The following is a 15218-nucleotide window of genomic DNA, read 5'->3' as shown; positions in this document are numbered from 1 at the left end:
GTCCTCCACCCCAAACTAAATGAAGATGACACCCTGGCTTATTTCCAAAGCTCCATCACCCCAAGTTATGATTGCTCTTCATTTGAATCTTTCCTACCTCAAATATCTCATGTTTTCCTGACAGCGATCCTGGGAGGTAGGCAGCAAAAAGAACAATTTCCTCAATGAGGAAACTGAGGGCTGGGGTTGGGAAATGATCTACCCAAGGTCATAAGGGCCACTGATGGACAAAGTCCATGCTGCCCTCATTATACTTGGTGCCCTCTGGAAATAAGGTGGTGGTAGGGACCCGACAAGTCCTGACACATGCCCCACAGTTGTGGGAAAGGACAGCAAGGCTGTGAGGACTTGGACATCAAGGGACAGCTTGTTGCAGGGGAGTAGGAAGATCATTTTGTCATACAGCCTGAAAAAGAACAGTCAAGATGGGTCTACGTGGGTCAAGGAACAGTCAAGATGGGTCTACATGGGTCAAGGAACAGTCAAGATGGGTCTACGGGGGTCAAGGAACAGTCAAGATGGGTCTACGTGGGTCAAGGAACAGTCAAGATGGGTCTGCATGGGTCAAGGAATTGTCAAGATGGGTCTGCGTGGATCAATGCTATTAAGAGCCAAGGCTATGGAAACGTTTAGAACTTCCAGTGCCCACTTGAGACCAGCTACTCTGATGTTATGACTGAGTCACATTAGAAAAGTCATTGTGCAACCTTAGTTTCCCCATCTGTAAAATGAGAGGGTTGGTTTAGGTGATTCTCTAGCATCCCTTCTGTTTTTAACGTGGAGATGCTCTCAGGGAGCTGTCACAATGTTTATGGGCTAATTCACACTAACATGTGAACGACCACTTGTGTGGGCAGATGCTGGTAGACAGAAGTGTTCGTTGTTGCCTTTCATTCATCCTGTATATTTAGTGAAGGAGTCAACTTTTTCTGCAAAGGTCTCTACCACAACTGCTCAACTCTGCTATTGTAGTGTGAAAGCAGCTTTATCTACAACAGGTAATGGGCCAGATTTGGCCTTTTGGTCTGTGGTTTGCCCTGGCTTAGTGTAAAGAACAAAGCATTTGGAGTCAGACTAGGCCTGGGTTTGAACCCCAGCTCCACCACTCACCACTGTGGAATTCTGAACAAGTTATGTAAACTATCGGATGCTTTCTTGTTTCTGAAGGATGGGAGTAAGACTGCGTGGGAGAGTTGAGAGGAGAGGGCCCAACGAGAGGCTGTGCGTGTCTGAGCGACCTCCCTGGGGCTGCAGTGCCGGGATCCGAAGCCCGCTTCCGTCACTCAGCACGTCAAACCTGGGCAAGGCACTGAACGTGGCTTTGCCTTGGGTCATTGCCTATACATGGGAGTGACAGGGCCACTTACGATAGCACTGTGGGGAGGATTAAATGTTAATATCATATTCGGAACAGTATCTGCTATGCAATTTGCTATTACATGTTTTGTACATATCAGCTACATAGTCAATGTCTGTTTCCTTCTTCTCACTCATCTCTGCCTATTTCAAAGGCAGCCCAGCTGCTATGATGTTTTCCTGTAGCCAAAAGTGTCTCTGTTCCTTCACCCCCACCTCAGGATGGCGCCCCTGCTGTTTGAATTTGGGCTTGGGTAGCCACATTTGAGTCTCCCTGGGCCCGAGTGCATGTGACCAACTGGGCAGAAAGTGCCAGCTTCAGGAAATACCAGCATCCACAGGCCTGCCAGGCAACAGCCAAACATTTGCAGGACCCACCTGCCCCACAAGCCCTCTGCTGTCAGCTCCCATTAGGCTGTTGGAAGGAAGATGCTTCCCTAGCCGGGCCACATCTCAGGCAGGCCCTGACCTCAGCTGCAACCCAGGGGAGGAGACAGAAGTATGGTGAGCAGAGACTCTGGAAAGAGTTGGCAACAAATTGGCTTCTGCTGTCCTGCTTATCTGCTACCGGCTCTGTTGGCCTCAGGCCTGGGAGGGGCTGAGCTAGGCCAGAGGAGCAGGACAGGAAGGTAGGGAGGGGTTGGGCTGCAAGAAGTCAAGGAAGATCCTCTCTGTCCACAGAAAAGGCCCTAGCAAGGATGGTGGCCTGGACATACCTAGGAGTCACAGATTCATTTTTTCTGCAACAGACAATGGTTATCATACAAGGGGCAGCCCCCACACTCCCTGCAGCTTCAGGCTCTAGTCCTGAATCCCCACCTAGCATAGGCAGACTTGTGGTCAGAAGAGGAGAATTCGAAACAGACCCAGCCCCTGGCCACAGTGGTCCTGGTGCAGGCCTGAAGGCCATGGCCAGCCCAACAACAGGGCACCTGGCCACCACCTCCCCTGAGTCCATTCCCAGGTCCCTGTCCTTTGCACCACAGTCCCGCTAGTTCCCATTGAACCTAATCCCCATCTCCAGCCACTTGATAGTAACAATACCCTACCAGTGGAAGAGGGTGAGGGGGAGCATGGATACCTGAGGCATGGATACGCTTCACAGATAAGGAAGGACTTTGCAACTGTGACATTTCACATGAGCTGCAGTCAGATCAGGGAGCATCAGAGTCAAGATTAAAATTATTAGTTTGGCAATTAAATTTACAGAGGCTCCCAACCGACTTTTGGGATTGGAAGGGAAACATGGCACCCGGAGTAGCTGGCTGTGTCAGAGAGAGAATGGGGCCCTCCCAGACTCACAACCCACGGATTCCCAGGAGGGCTGAGGCCGGGGGAGCATCAGCACCTCGCACAAGGACATGGCCTCAGCTGATACTGGCAAACACGTGGGATTATCCAGGGCCAGTACTGTCCCAAGGGCTTTACAGATTTCACCTGACCGAATCCTCCTAGTAAGTCCGTGAGGTGGTATTACTATCCCCATTCATACGTGGGAGAAACTGGTAGCAAAGAGATGAAGTAATTTACTAGTTGGTGAACACTGGGACTTGGACCCAGAAAGTCCAGCTCCAGGCTGGGCACTTAATCACTCTGTTATGCCATCGCCCCTGGTCCCCAGCCTTACAGGCATGTATACATTATCCATTACAAATACATGCTATATATAAAAATAGTTTTATTTTAGATATATTCATATACATAATCTGTACACATATATGTAATTTATATACACATTACATATGCATATATACAAATACTCAAATGATTTATATATTTGTTTATAAATATATATTTCATATGTATTATTTATTTAATATATCATTCCTTATTTTATTTATTTTGCTATATATTTATATTTAATGTTATATTTATTATATGCATTTTATTTATATATACTTAGATGTAAATACATGTAAATGCATATATATTTAAATATATGTGTATTTAAGTGCCTACAATGTGCTAGGAAGCAAATGCCTTGCCCTAGGTCACTTTAGTAAAGGAAAGTTCATCTTGAACAGCAGTCTCCCGTCTCCCTCTGCTGGCTTTCTCCAAACACAGCCTGTGATCTCTAGTTCTTCATGCCAGATTCAGGTTCCATCGGGTCTCACTGTTAAGATGCAAAAGATTACACACACACATATGTGAGCATGACAAATGAGTGCATGTAACAGAAGTCTAACCTTGTTCTCTTAATAAATGAGGTTTTCTCATTCTCTTGTAACAAATAAGCAGTGGGTCGGGGGAGGAGTGTCCTTCAGCAGTTAGAGGAGTAAGTGTCCTTGGTCGGGGAGGAAGACTTTAGTGAGGGCTTCTGCCTGGTCATGTGCAGAGGCCCGGGATGGCTCTGGAGATGCTTAGAAAGTCATCAGGGGTTTGGACTCCTTCTAGCTTCTTGCTCCCCCTCCACAGCATGGGGTTCTCAGGCTCATGGAAGAGAAGGCTAATCATGTGCAGACATCTTGCTCACCTTTCAGAAGGAAGAAGGGAAATAAAGAGAAAGGGCGAAGGCAGTGGCCCGCTGAGCCTGTGCCTCTGTACTCCGGAGAAGAGTAGATTCCCTCGCCCGCACCCAGATGTCTGCCTACGCCAGACCCAGGGAACCGGGCAACTTCTAGCTGCAAGGGAGTCTGGAGGCAGTATTGTACTGGGTACATTGCTGCCCTGGACAGAATCAGAATTCCCTTAGGAAGAAGACAGGATATTGGGAGGACACTGCCTCCCTTCCTGTGGGCTCCTCACCCTGGAGTCTGCCATCTGCCATTGTGGAAAGTACCATGAGCAGCCATAGAAAAGCACTTCTGTGTCCTATGGGCCGAGATCAATTACTCTCTTGGCTTTAAGTTATGGGGACTCAGGTCTTGCAGGGTGAGGACAGACAGATCTGGCTCTACATCAGCTGAGCAGGTGAGAATGTCCGCTGAGCAGAGCATTTCTGCCCATTCCAGGCTCTCTCTCCCCTTCTCTGGCCTGACAGGGCACATCAGCTGCTTAGGAAGCTCATTACAATAGAACATGTGCACTGTGGCCACTAGATGGCACCAACACGCACTCTTGCCTCAGGGAAGCCGAGAGGACTGCGGGCTTTGTCCTCTGACCTGTCTCAGAGCCTGTTTAAACCCTCAGCATTCCCCCAAACCAGAGGAGTGAAAAGCGGGTGAAAAGGTCGGTTTGGTTCAATATTTCTGTATCTTGAATGGATTCGTTCACTCATTGCTCAGAATCGTGCCCAGTCCTACTATGGACCAGGAACTAGAGAACACAAAGGAATAACCTGGTCCTCTAGGCACGCTCAGTGTGATGGGGGAGGCGGCGCGGATGGCGTGATGATAAGGGAACAGTCACTGGGCACCTACTGCCTGCTGATGTGATGTCCTCCTGTCTCCCCATTGCCTTCAATGCAAATTCACACTCCCCAGAGTCCCCTTCCTCGTCTCGCCCACCTTTCTGCGCCAATCCCACCATACGAGCACCCACAAACACACCCGGGGACACATCCCTGGTCCTTCCCCCATCTCTCTGAAACTGGTTACCTCTTCTCTGTCCCTCAAGATGCCATCCCCTTAAAAAAACCTTCTCTAAACCACCCGTCACTGCACTTGCCACAGGAAGATCATTGTTGAGGTGATCTTTCAAGACCAGCACCTCTGGGGGCAGGAGGCAGCATCCACTTACTCATGCATATTTCTGCCTCCAGAGTCTAGGCGAGTACCTGGCACATGGTCAGCTCCAGTCGATGGTTGGGTTTACAGAGATGACGAGACAAGCCCATCTCACATACTGGCTGAGGACACACAGCACCCTCTGATCTGCACCCCCCTTGGGGGATATCAGAGAGTGCTCCTCATTGCAGGTGGCACTCGAGCTGGGCCATCAGGGAAATTCCAGGTCACAAGAATAGCAAGTGGTAGCACAGAGGCATGAATCAGTACAGGGGTGTCGTACCAATGGGTTTCAGCCTCGGGCAAGTTCACTATGGATTCAGTGAGACCCAGGGATGACAATGGAACATTCTTGGCAGGTGAGCTGGGTCAGCTAGAGGCTGACAGCCTCCCCCGGGCTGGCTCCCCTGCATGTGGTGTCTCATTCTCCAGCAGGTCAGTCTGGGCTTTTCACAGGCAGTCATGTGAGTGGACATGTGCAAGGCGTTTGGGGCCTGAGCCCAGAACAGGCACACCATCACTTCTGCTGTCAGTACAAGTCGACAGGCCAGCCCAGACTCTAAATGAGTGGAGCTGCAAAGGCACATGGCAAAGGGTGTGGAGAGAGATGGAAACAACTGTGGCCATTCAGATGGCTCACTACGGCTCTGTAGGGTGGGGAATAGCCACAGGGAGACCAGTTAGGAGTCTTACACCAGCCCAGATGGGAGGCACACAGTAGATCCGTTGCAGAGATACTATGTGAATAGAGTCCAGAGCACTTCTGCGGTGCTGGGACCTGGAGGAATTCTGTTTTGGAGGCTGGGGAGGCCACCTGAGCCACAAGGCATTTAATCTCAGTTTGAGGGAGGAATATGATTTAGGAAGCTCCCACCCAAGAAGCCTCGGCACGATTAGTATCCAGAGGCTGAAACATCCAAGCGACCCGTCTGAATGCTGTCCCTGGATGTGACAGCTCAGACATAGTCACCACTCTCTGGGGATGTTCCTGGGAATCTTGACCTTGAGTTGAGCTCCTGGTTCCGTATGAAGGAGCTGTAGCTATACGGATATTGCCCACAAGAGGGCAGCGAAGAACTGTCAGCCAAATGGGTGCCTTTGGCCAGAGTCAGGTAAGTTAGAGATCAGGACCAGCGCAGATAAGGAGTTTTAAACGATTTGTAGGAAGGGAGGGTTGCTTTATGCTTAAGGACTCAAGCTCTGAAGCCAGACAGCCAAGGTTCATATCCCAGCTCCATCGAGGGGAGGAGACCCTGCTCACAGAAGGCTCCCGGCTCCACGGCTGCTTTAATGCTCTGCTAGCTCCATCTGAAAACCCTTAATACTTTTCTGAATAAGGGGTTGTTTTTATTTTGCACAGAAAATTATGTAGCTGGTTCTACCTGTCACTTACTAGTTGAGTTTTTTTGGAACTTCATGGGGTTAATTTTTTGGAACTTCAATGGGGTCAACTATTTACCTCATAGGGTTTCTGTGAAGACTATCTGAATTAATATGAAAAGTACTTTATTAAGAAGACATGTAATAAATATTCAGTAACCCCTAGTGGTTATTGTTATTATAAGCTTCAAAGCTATAATCAACAGATCACTAAAAGCTGATGTCCACCTGCACCTTATAAAGATCTTCCTGGCCAGCCGTCTCTTAGTTCATCCATCTCGTCCCATTGCCAAGCACTGGCCAGGGAACCGTGGAAATGAAACCTGGCCTTAGTCCTGACCTCAAGGAGCCCCCAGACTAACAGCAAAGCCTCTGATCACCAGCTAACTGACCTTTGTTTTTATCCCTGGCGCCCATGTACACATGAACTCAAATGAGCTGGTGGCCACAAGGACTGAATTGCAACAGCCACCTGGGCCTATGTTACCGCTTGGTGGCACAGCTGGGTCTGGGTGACCTCGGGTAGGACATTCCTCCTGCCTAATAAAAATAACCACTTTCCTGTCCAAGCGTGTCAAAAGATGAAGAGGAGATGCTGGCCAGGAACACCAGTTGGGTATCTTTGGCCACATGATGGAAAATGAGTGGAAAATGAGAACACCAGCTCTCACCAAAGGGCTGGGTATTGAAGGCTACAACCAGACGGGAGCCCTGGAAGGGCGTCTCCTCTCCCATCCCCCGCCCCCACTCCACCATCCAGGGATGGGGGAAGACTGGGGGGCAGCAAAGGAAGGAGGCTCCCTCCTAACGCCCAGGGCTGACAGGTCTGTGAGGACCCAGTGTAAATTTCATCCATGGGCAGGGTCCCCACGGGGCAGGAGGGCCCCAATTTGTGGTACAACAGGGATCCCCTTCGGCAGCTCTAGAGGACAAAGGAACTCCTGTGGTGGAACTTCTTCACACCCACTGACCAGGTCTTTTGATGCTGTGAAGATCTTGAAGCCTCTCCCTTGCTTGACACGCTTTCAGTCCAGGAGTGGTGGGGGCCATTTTGAAACACTAGCCACGAACTATTGCTTCTTTTCTGCCCCTCCTTCCTCACCCCGTATTTTACTGTGTCCCTGCAAATTTGCTATTGAGTTGCCTAGGATATGTTTTGATTACTGTTTAGATAATTAATGTCAGAGTAGAACACAGAAAGCCACTCATTTCTTAGCTTTTGAGTGTGATATGTCTGAGTCCTGGAAGATCTCAGTAAAGTAAGTAGATTCGCAAGAGTGAAAGATATGTAACAGCCAGACTTGATGATCAAGATGTAGATTTCCTGGGCTGGAAAGATGGAGAGAAGATGTGGTGTCGCTGAAATCCCTAAGAATGGAAGTCCCTATTTCCTTCTCTCCCAAGCCAAGCTTAGGAGAGCACCACAGACAGCCGGATAGGCCTCTGAGGCAACCGAGAGCAGACCTGGACCTCTACCCTGGAAAAACCCAGGGAGAATCCAAAGCCCCAAGTAGTCATGGCTTCTTAAAGTAGCTGGACAGACAGATTTAAATCAGGACTGCCACATACAGTTGTGCAGTTTGGGCACTGCACAAATCTAGGGCTGCCATGCACATTCCACAGTGCAGAATCTTCACACCTCACCTGCTCATGCTGTCTGAGACAGCCTCAGAGAGCTGCCTGAGCCTCAGTGAAATAGCATATTTTTTCCTTTTGGCCCCAAATGAGGTATGACACTATAGAGCAGAGGTCAGCAAACTGTGACCCACAGGCCAAATCTCATTTGCTGACTATTTATATAAATACTGCTTACTGGAACACAGCCATACTTACTTGTTTACATATTGTCTCTGGCTGCTTTCTTGCTACAATAGCAGAGCTGAAGTGTTGCAGTAGAGACCACATGTCCCACTGAAAGCTGAAAGTGTTTATTATCTGGCCCCACACAGAAGAAGTTTGCTTCCCCTGCTTAGCTTGGCAGCCAACCCAAGCCCACATCTAAGGACCGGATGGGGACCTAGAGGCCTCAGGAGATTCATGTGGCCAGATGATAATACTGAGACTTCATTGCTACCTATCCCCCAACCAAGAATCAGCATTAATGAGGCTCCTATAACTTAGACACAAACCAGGAAAGTGGGTGAAAGATTCTCAAATATCACCAGCCCAGGGAGAGCTCAAATGCAAATTAAATTTAATTGTTAAAAAGAAAAATGAAGTCCCCTCTCTTGCCTGTCTGTGTGGACCGAGATGTTGTATCTAATGGGCAGGGCCATCGTGTTTGCTGACCCTGTGTTACCTGCCCATCTCTCGTTCAATCCCTCACTGTCTATGCTCACAGGTGAGGCTCTGAGCTGGGCCTGCAGGTACAAGGGTCAGCTTCAGAAGGCTGCCATCGCAGGTGCCCTTCTGAGAGGTGAGGTGTAGGCTGCTCTGCCTGTCCCCGCTAGCCCGGTCACAGCTGAGCCGTCCGGGGCAGGCACACAGGCCAAGAAGACCTAGTGGGAGGGGAGCCATATCCTAGTCCTGGGCGGTATGAATTGGAGGGTGACTGACACAACCAGATAGGCCTTCTCTCTCAGGATGCTTGCACTGAAATCGTGCAGAGAAAGTCAGAGGTCAGGAGAGGGGACGGAGTGGAAAGTGAGGTTACAGTGAGCAGACCCAGTCGGCACTGGCTAGAGCAGCGGAAGCAGAAGCCAGGGTGGCCGAGAGGCCATAGAGGCGGGCAGCTGTGTTCCACAATCACTCCTTTCGGGTTCCTGGACCTGATTCCAATGCATGTGGGAGGGAGGAGGCCTTCCCACACAGGACTCCGAGCAATTCTAGAACACCAGCAGTGTGTCCAAGGACTCAACTCCATTCTGATGCTATCTGCCCGGAGACAGCACCCGATCCCCCAGGTTAGGGGCTGCGTCCTGCAAACCTGCCCTCCACCGGGAACTCCAGACTCCAGGCGCAAGCCCCAGGCTGTTCCCTGGGCTTCCGACCAACCAGCTGCAGATTGGGGGTTCCAGCGACCTCCCCCTTCAGGGCAATTAACGTGATAGAGCGGCTCACAAAGCTCAGGAAAACACTCGTTTACCAGTTTAATAAAGGATACTGCAAAGGATGCACGTTAACAGGCAGATGAAGAGAGACAGAGGGCAGGGCCCCAGATAAAGGAGCGTCTGTCCTCGTGGAGCTTGGGGCCTGGCTCGGTGGCATGTGGAAACTCACGTGGAAGCTTTCTTGTTCCCTAGCGTGGACGCTCTCTCCACCAGAGAAGCAGGATGCAAACGGGAGATATCCTCCCTTCGTGGGTTTTTTGGGGGGCTTCACTGCATAGTCATGATTGACAACTCCTCGCTAGCTAGTGGCTGATTCAACTCTATCCCCCACCCTTGGGTGGGGGTCCAAATGTCTCATTAACACAACAAGACACCACCACCTTTAAGGCTCTGAAGTGTCTTCGGGACTGTGGATGAAGACCAGATACTCCTGGGACACATATATTTGCCACCTGACAATGTTTCTTATAACTCATTGTATAACAGCACCGGTGCAGGGGAATTGGCCAAACGCCTCCATCGCTATAGCTTCCTCACGTTCATTACCAGACAGAATTCCTGTCTGCTCAAGGCCCGGTAGACTCTCTGCTCTCCTTCTTGCTTCTTGCAGTCTTACAACAAGCGCCCCCAGTCACTGACGGAATCCGGAGTGGGCCTACATTTTTTGCAATCCCCAGGGACCCGCAGAACCACTCCATTACTCACTCGCTCATCTTTCAGCCGCCCATCCATGCGTATGTTCAGCACGGACTCAGCCCCGGGCCCTGCAGATACAAAGCCCTGTAGAAAGACCCTCCGCTCTCGGGAGCTCACAGACCCCATAGGTGGTTCTCAACCCCGGCTGCAAACCGCCTAAACAAGGGGAGCTTTTAAAAAATCCAGATGCCCAGGCCCCTCCCCAGGCCAGAGGGATCATAGCATTTTTGAAAAAGCTGCTCAGGTGATTTTAACAGGTAGCCAGGGTAGGGAGCCTCTCATCTACTGGATTTCTTTCAGCCTTTGCAGGTTCTCACTTTTTTTTTTCCTTCGCCGTTGCACATTAAGAGTTTATTTGGAGATTTAGGGTCAAAAAGAAAGGACAGAGTACCCTGGAGAGCTGGGTGAGGGCAGACCCAGAGAGGTCTGCTTTCACTCTCCTAATCCTTCTGCCTTTTCTTATCTCCAGTCTTTCTTTTGCTGCTTGGCTTGTGTCCATTTTAGGTCCTCACTTTGTCTACAAGTGGCTCCAGCTCACGTCACCATTCCCCCACAACGTGTAGTCATGATTTTTCAAGGGAAATCCATTGATGGCATTTTCAAAGCTCCAGGCCTCTCACAGCTGCCCGGAACGGGGGGAGTGTGTTTGATGGAGTCAGTCTTGTCCCTGGAGCTGTGTGGAGGCGACACAGCTGCAGGCAGACACAGAGGGACAGGCAATAGAGAGCATGGCCAAGAGGCCAAGTGCCATCCCTGAGGGAGGGTGCCAACCTGCGGGTGGCCAGGCAGCGTGGTTGAAAGCCCCCCGGCTTAGGGGCAAGGAGGTCTCCGCACGGCCCGTGCTGTGTCTGGTAACGGCAGGCCTGTTCCTTCCCCTCCCTGAGCCTCCTTTGGTCCGTATGTAGAGGGACACCCTGCTCATAGCTGCTCCCTGCGCTCTGCTCCCAAGCACAGGTGGCTCCCCTCTGCAGGCGGCAGGTGGCCATGCCTGAGGGCTTTCTCCTGGTTGCCACTCAGGTTGCTGAGAAGAGAAGCCCTGCGTAAATGAGAGTAAAATTCTCAACCTCCTGGCTCCTCTGGGCAGGGGGGGAACCCTCTGAGGCTGTTTCATGCCACCTCCTCTTGGTCCCCACTGGGACTGAACCCAAGTTGTCCACTGAGGAACCCTGCTTACAACACACCCTGCTCCGCTGCTTTCCCTTCCTCATCCCTCCTCTCCTCTCCCTGCGCTTCCTGAGATCACCTCCCAGATACACACCGCACTCGATCCTTGTCCTGGGGACCGCTCCACAAGGACCAACCCCGAGCCACCATGCGGGACCTCCGTGACTGGTATTCGGTGCATCTGCATGAAGACTCATGTATTCTTGCTTTTTGTGTGTCTGCAGTTTGGGATGAGGGATCCCCAGTGTCCCTCTGCAGCAGGTGCAGAAGAGCAGAAACTGAAGTAAATGGTGTTGATGACAGGCAATAGGAAACACCTCTTCTGTTGGATTGTGTGTGTGTGTGTGTGTGTGTATGTGTGTGTGTGTTGGGGGGCTGAGTTAATTGAGTCAGGAGATGAGGTCTAGCCTCACACTGAGGCAGGCCCTGTGTCCCTTTGTCGTGGAGGTGGGGGGCTTCCTCAGTGACCCTGCCTGTCCCCAGCAGTGAACAGCAGGACCCAGAACAGCTTCCTGTCTCTCTCCCAGGAGAAGAGGGTTTTTAATTTTTCCCTCAGTCTCAGTGGGTCTTCCCCAGGGCCCTGAGGGAGGTGGGCTTGCTGCCCTTTTCTCAGTGGCTTAGGGATTTTGTTCCTTAAGGGAGAAGCTTCTGAGCAGGACTTCAGGCCTGCACCCCAGAGCCAGGCTTTCCACCTGCTCCCAGTCTCTCTCATGAGTCCCTAATGGAGGTCCATGGAGAGCCTTTCTCCCATGGATTTTATGCTCTTGCCCTATAGCACTTGATTAGAATGTTCTGGGTGATTCTCTTCCCATGGATGGTGACTCCAGCTTCTGCCTGTAGGCAGAGGGTAAGCCAGCATTCACACCCCATCTTCCCACCAAATGCTGATCTTCCGTGAGATTCCAGGCTAACTGTTCACCTTGCAACCTCAGCTCTTCAGGGCGTTCAATGAAAGTCATGATTTTGAGGACAATCCTGCTTTTCCTTGTTGCTAGGGTAGAGGCGACCCTCCTTAGAGCTAGTACATCCCGACTGAAGCCAGACGTCACCCCTGGGATTTGGACAGAGGTAGTTTTGGGGTGGCACCTTGGGGACTCACATCAAGGTGATGGCTGCTGGGGCCTGAAGTGGTCCAGGTTGCAAAAGGGGCTCAGAAGAGCTGTTGGCAGAGATGGCTTCAGGGAGGACCCAGGAAGATGCCACGGATGTTGAAGAAAGAATTGTAGGCCTACAGAGACTCAGGAAGGGCCATACAAAGTACCCCAGGGTCACTGTGCACTGGCCACCCCACATCCTGCTGCTGGAAGTTGTTGGGGTCCAGAGCCATGGAGCCGAGGCAGAGTCCCCCCAAGCAGCCCCATGGGCCGAACCATCACCACCAGAGGCAACTTCCTGCCAAGGTGCCCTCCCTGTTCACCCTTCTCTCTCTGGGGAGGATGCATTTATCTCCTGCTCAAGACATAATACTGACTTGGTCTCCAAAAGAAAATTTATTCCCAAAATTGAAGCCACAGGTGTAGAAATTCCCCCAACCTGGCCTCTGTCCTCCTCTACCAGACAATCCCCCAGCCTCTAGAATAAAATGCCCCTTTGGGGCATAAGCGCCTTCTGGAGAGTGCCCCTATCTGGGCTCCCCTGGGCCCCCAAATCTGGCTGGGCGGCCCATTCACAGCTCAATGTGTTCTGTCTGGAGTGGCTCCCTCGCTGACGACTTGGCCCGGAGATCCGTCCAGAAAGCCACTTCCTCGTCTTTGAGCTTCTGGGCTGCCTGAATGGGGACGCCAATCTGCAGGTACCCTTCATTCTGGTCATACACCGGCCAGTGGGGCAGTCCTTCCCCATTGGGGTTCCTGGAAAAAGAATCAAATAAAAATTCCCCCAAGTTACTGTGTGATCCCAACAGCCCTGAGATATGCAGGACCCTTGGCCTCATCTCCGCCAAGAGAGAGGCTCAGATGCCTCCAGAGGCAGGGAGCTCATGAAATCCCGGGCAGTGGGTCCACTTGCAGGGAGCTCTCGCTGCTGGAGGGCACAGGGCCAGGGGATCGTCCAGCGGTAGAAGCTGCCCCTTCCCAGCAGACATGCCCTCCCCAGCCCTGCTCCATCTTTGCCACCAGGCTCACCCATTCCGAGCAAAGTTGGCCCACAATTTCATCACCGTCTTACTCAATTTGGTCTCCTCTTCTGACACATTCCCTGTGGGGAAGGAGAAAAGCCTTTGCTACTCAAAGTGCAGCTTATGGGCCCACGGCAGCCCTTGAGAGCTTGTTAGACACTCAGAACCTGAGCCCCTAATCCAGACCTACTGAGTCGACGCCTACATTTTAACAAGCTCCTGGGTGACTTATGTGCACTTCAAGCTTGCGAGTTACCGATCTAGGGCTCGGTGAGGGCCTACAGCCAACCATACGCTGGCTGTCTTTGTTTTGGGTGCCCACACGCCCACCTCCTCTTCGGGGCCAATCCCACAGCCTGGGGTTCCCTCAACAGCAGCCGCACCTTGGAAATGCTCTCTGCTGAATCTGGTCTGAATCTCCTTCACCCACCCACATTTTCATAGAATCCAAAAAATAACCCAGCAGTGGCCCTGAGGAGTCACCAACCGGGAAATGCCCAAGGGCACTGGTGCACAGAACAGCCCTGAGGTGGGTCACATGCAAGTCGTCTTAACTGCTGGGAGTTCAGGCATTGGAGACATTTGTGAAAGGGTTCCTTTCAAATATTGTACAGTTAAATATATTAAGTTAAAAAAGATAGGGGTTTTAGACAGACTGACACACATCAGCCCCGATTCTCACTGTACCCTCCCTCACACTCTGACATGCTCTTGGGAGTGGGAAGTGAGTGGTGGCATCCTAGCCCCTGAGGGGCCCTGCAGGTGACCCACCACCTGTCCTCTTGTCGATGCCCAGGCCCAGGTCCTTAGAATACATGGATGCATGTCCTCTAACACACACGTCACAGCAAGAGAAAGACTGGCAATCTCTGTAGTTCAAATCTACTATGGTTTGAATTTGGGAAACTAAGACCTAGAGAGGAGGAACTTGCCCAGGGCCACCCAACCTCAAGACTTGAACCCAAATCTCTGAACTCCAAGTTTGTAGTCACCAAAGGGTCATCACCTTTCAAAAATGGGGCCCCGAAGACTGAGAAGAGTTCATCCCCATGGTCCCCTGTCACCTTCTCAGGTTTCATGTCTGATGAGAAGCTTGGGCGATACTGGAACTCATACATGTAGGTGGGGAGTCCGGCATCTGAAAAGACATGATTCCTGCACAGTTCATTTCACCAGATGCACAGCTGCATGGTACCAAGGTCCCCAGGGGTTCCAAGCACTCAAGGAATTGGTGGCACGCCTGGGTCCTGATATACAACATTCACAGCAGCTGCCCTTTGTGAGTGCCGTGTGCTGAATGCTGTGTGGCCCTGCAGGAACCCCTGTTAAATGAATGTTAAATCTTTGGGTAAATCCATTCAAAATACCATCATTTTGGGGCACTGAGTCAATTCACCCCTTTGCCTGCTGATGTGTTCAAACACAAGAACAACTATATGCTCACTGTTTACACTACTGTAGCTCATTGATAACAGGCTCATTTTAATTCCTTTGGAAAATATCTGTAGCACAATAGATGTCTTCTATTTTGCTCAATTTTGAGTGTTTTGAGTATTTTTCTCACCTATTCTAAGAGGAGAGAAGCAAATCCAAGTTGCTGGTCTGAAAGCAAGGAAATCTACATACAAATGTGCACAGTGGGGAAATTTGTGTCGGGGTCTCAGGAAGCTGCAAGCTCAGCATTTCTGATTTCTCTGTCACCTCACATATCTCGTTTCCTGCAGGGCCCAGGGAAGGCTAAGGTGGCCATGGTGGAAGAGATGCCAAGGAAGGACAAGGCTGCCCCTCCTC

The 15218-nt window shown here is 50.9% G+C and overlaps 1 protein-coding gene across 3 annotated transcripts in view; it reads right to left on the bottom strand.

The window, feature by feature from the left end:
* Positions 1-12782: 12782 nt before the first annotated feature.
* The window catches only part of LOC130681005 (liver carboxylesterase-like), a 52769-nt gene continuing 50333 nt past the window's right edge, over positions 12783-15218 (bottom strand). For all 3 annotated transcript variants that reach the window (XM_057492950.1, XM_057492951.1, XM_057492952.1), the window contains 3 exons: positions 14434-14565; positions 13435-13507; positions 12783-13161 (listed from right to left, as the gene is read on the bottom strand). In XM_057492950.1, the coding sequence (XP_057348933.1) occupies positions 12978-13161; positions 13435-13507; positions 14434-14565 (389 nt within the window). In that variant the 3' untranslated portion in view covers positions 12783-12977. The remainder of the gene's footprint in view (positions 13162-13434; positions 13508-14433; positions 14566-15218) is intronic.

This window comes from Manis pentadactyla, chromosome 15 (genome assembly GCF_030020395.1).
Source record: "Manis pentadactyla isolate mManPen7 chromosome 15, mManPen7.hap1, whole genome shotgun sequence".
NCBI lineage: Eukaryota > Metazoa > Chordata > Mammalia > Pholidota > Manidae > Manis > Manis pentadactyla.
This window is presented reverse-complemented; position numbering and strand designations above follow the sequence as displayed.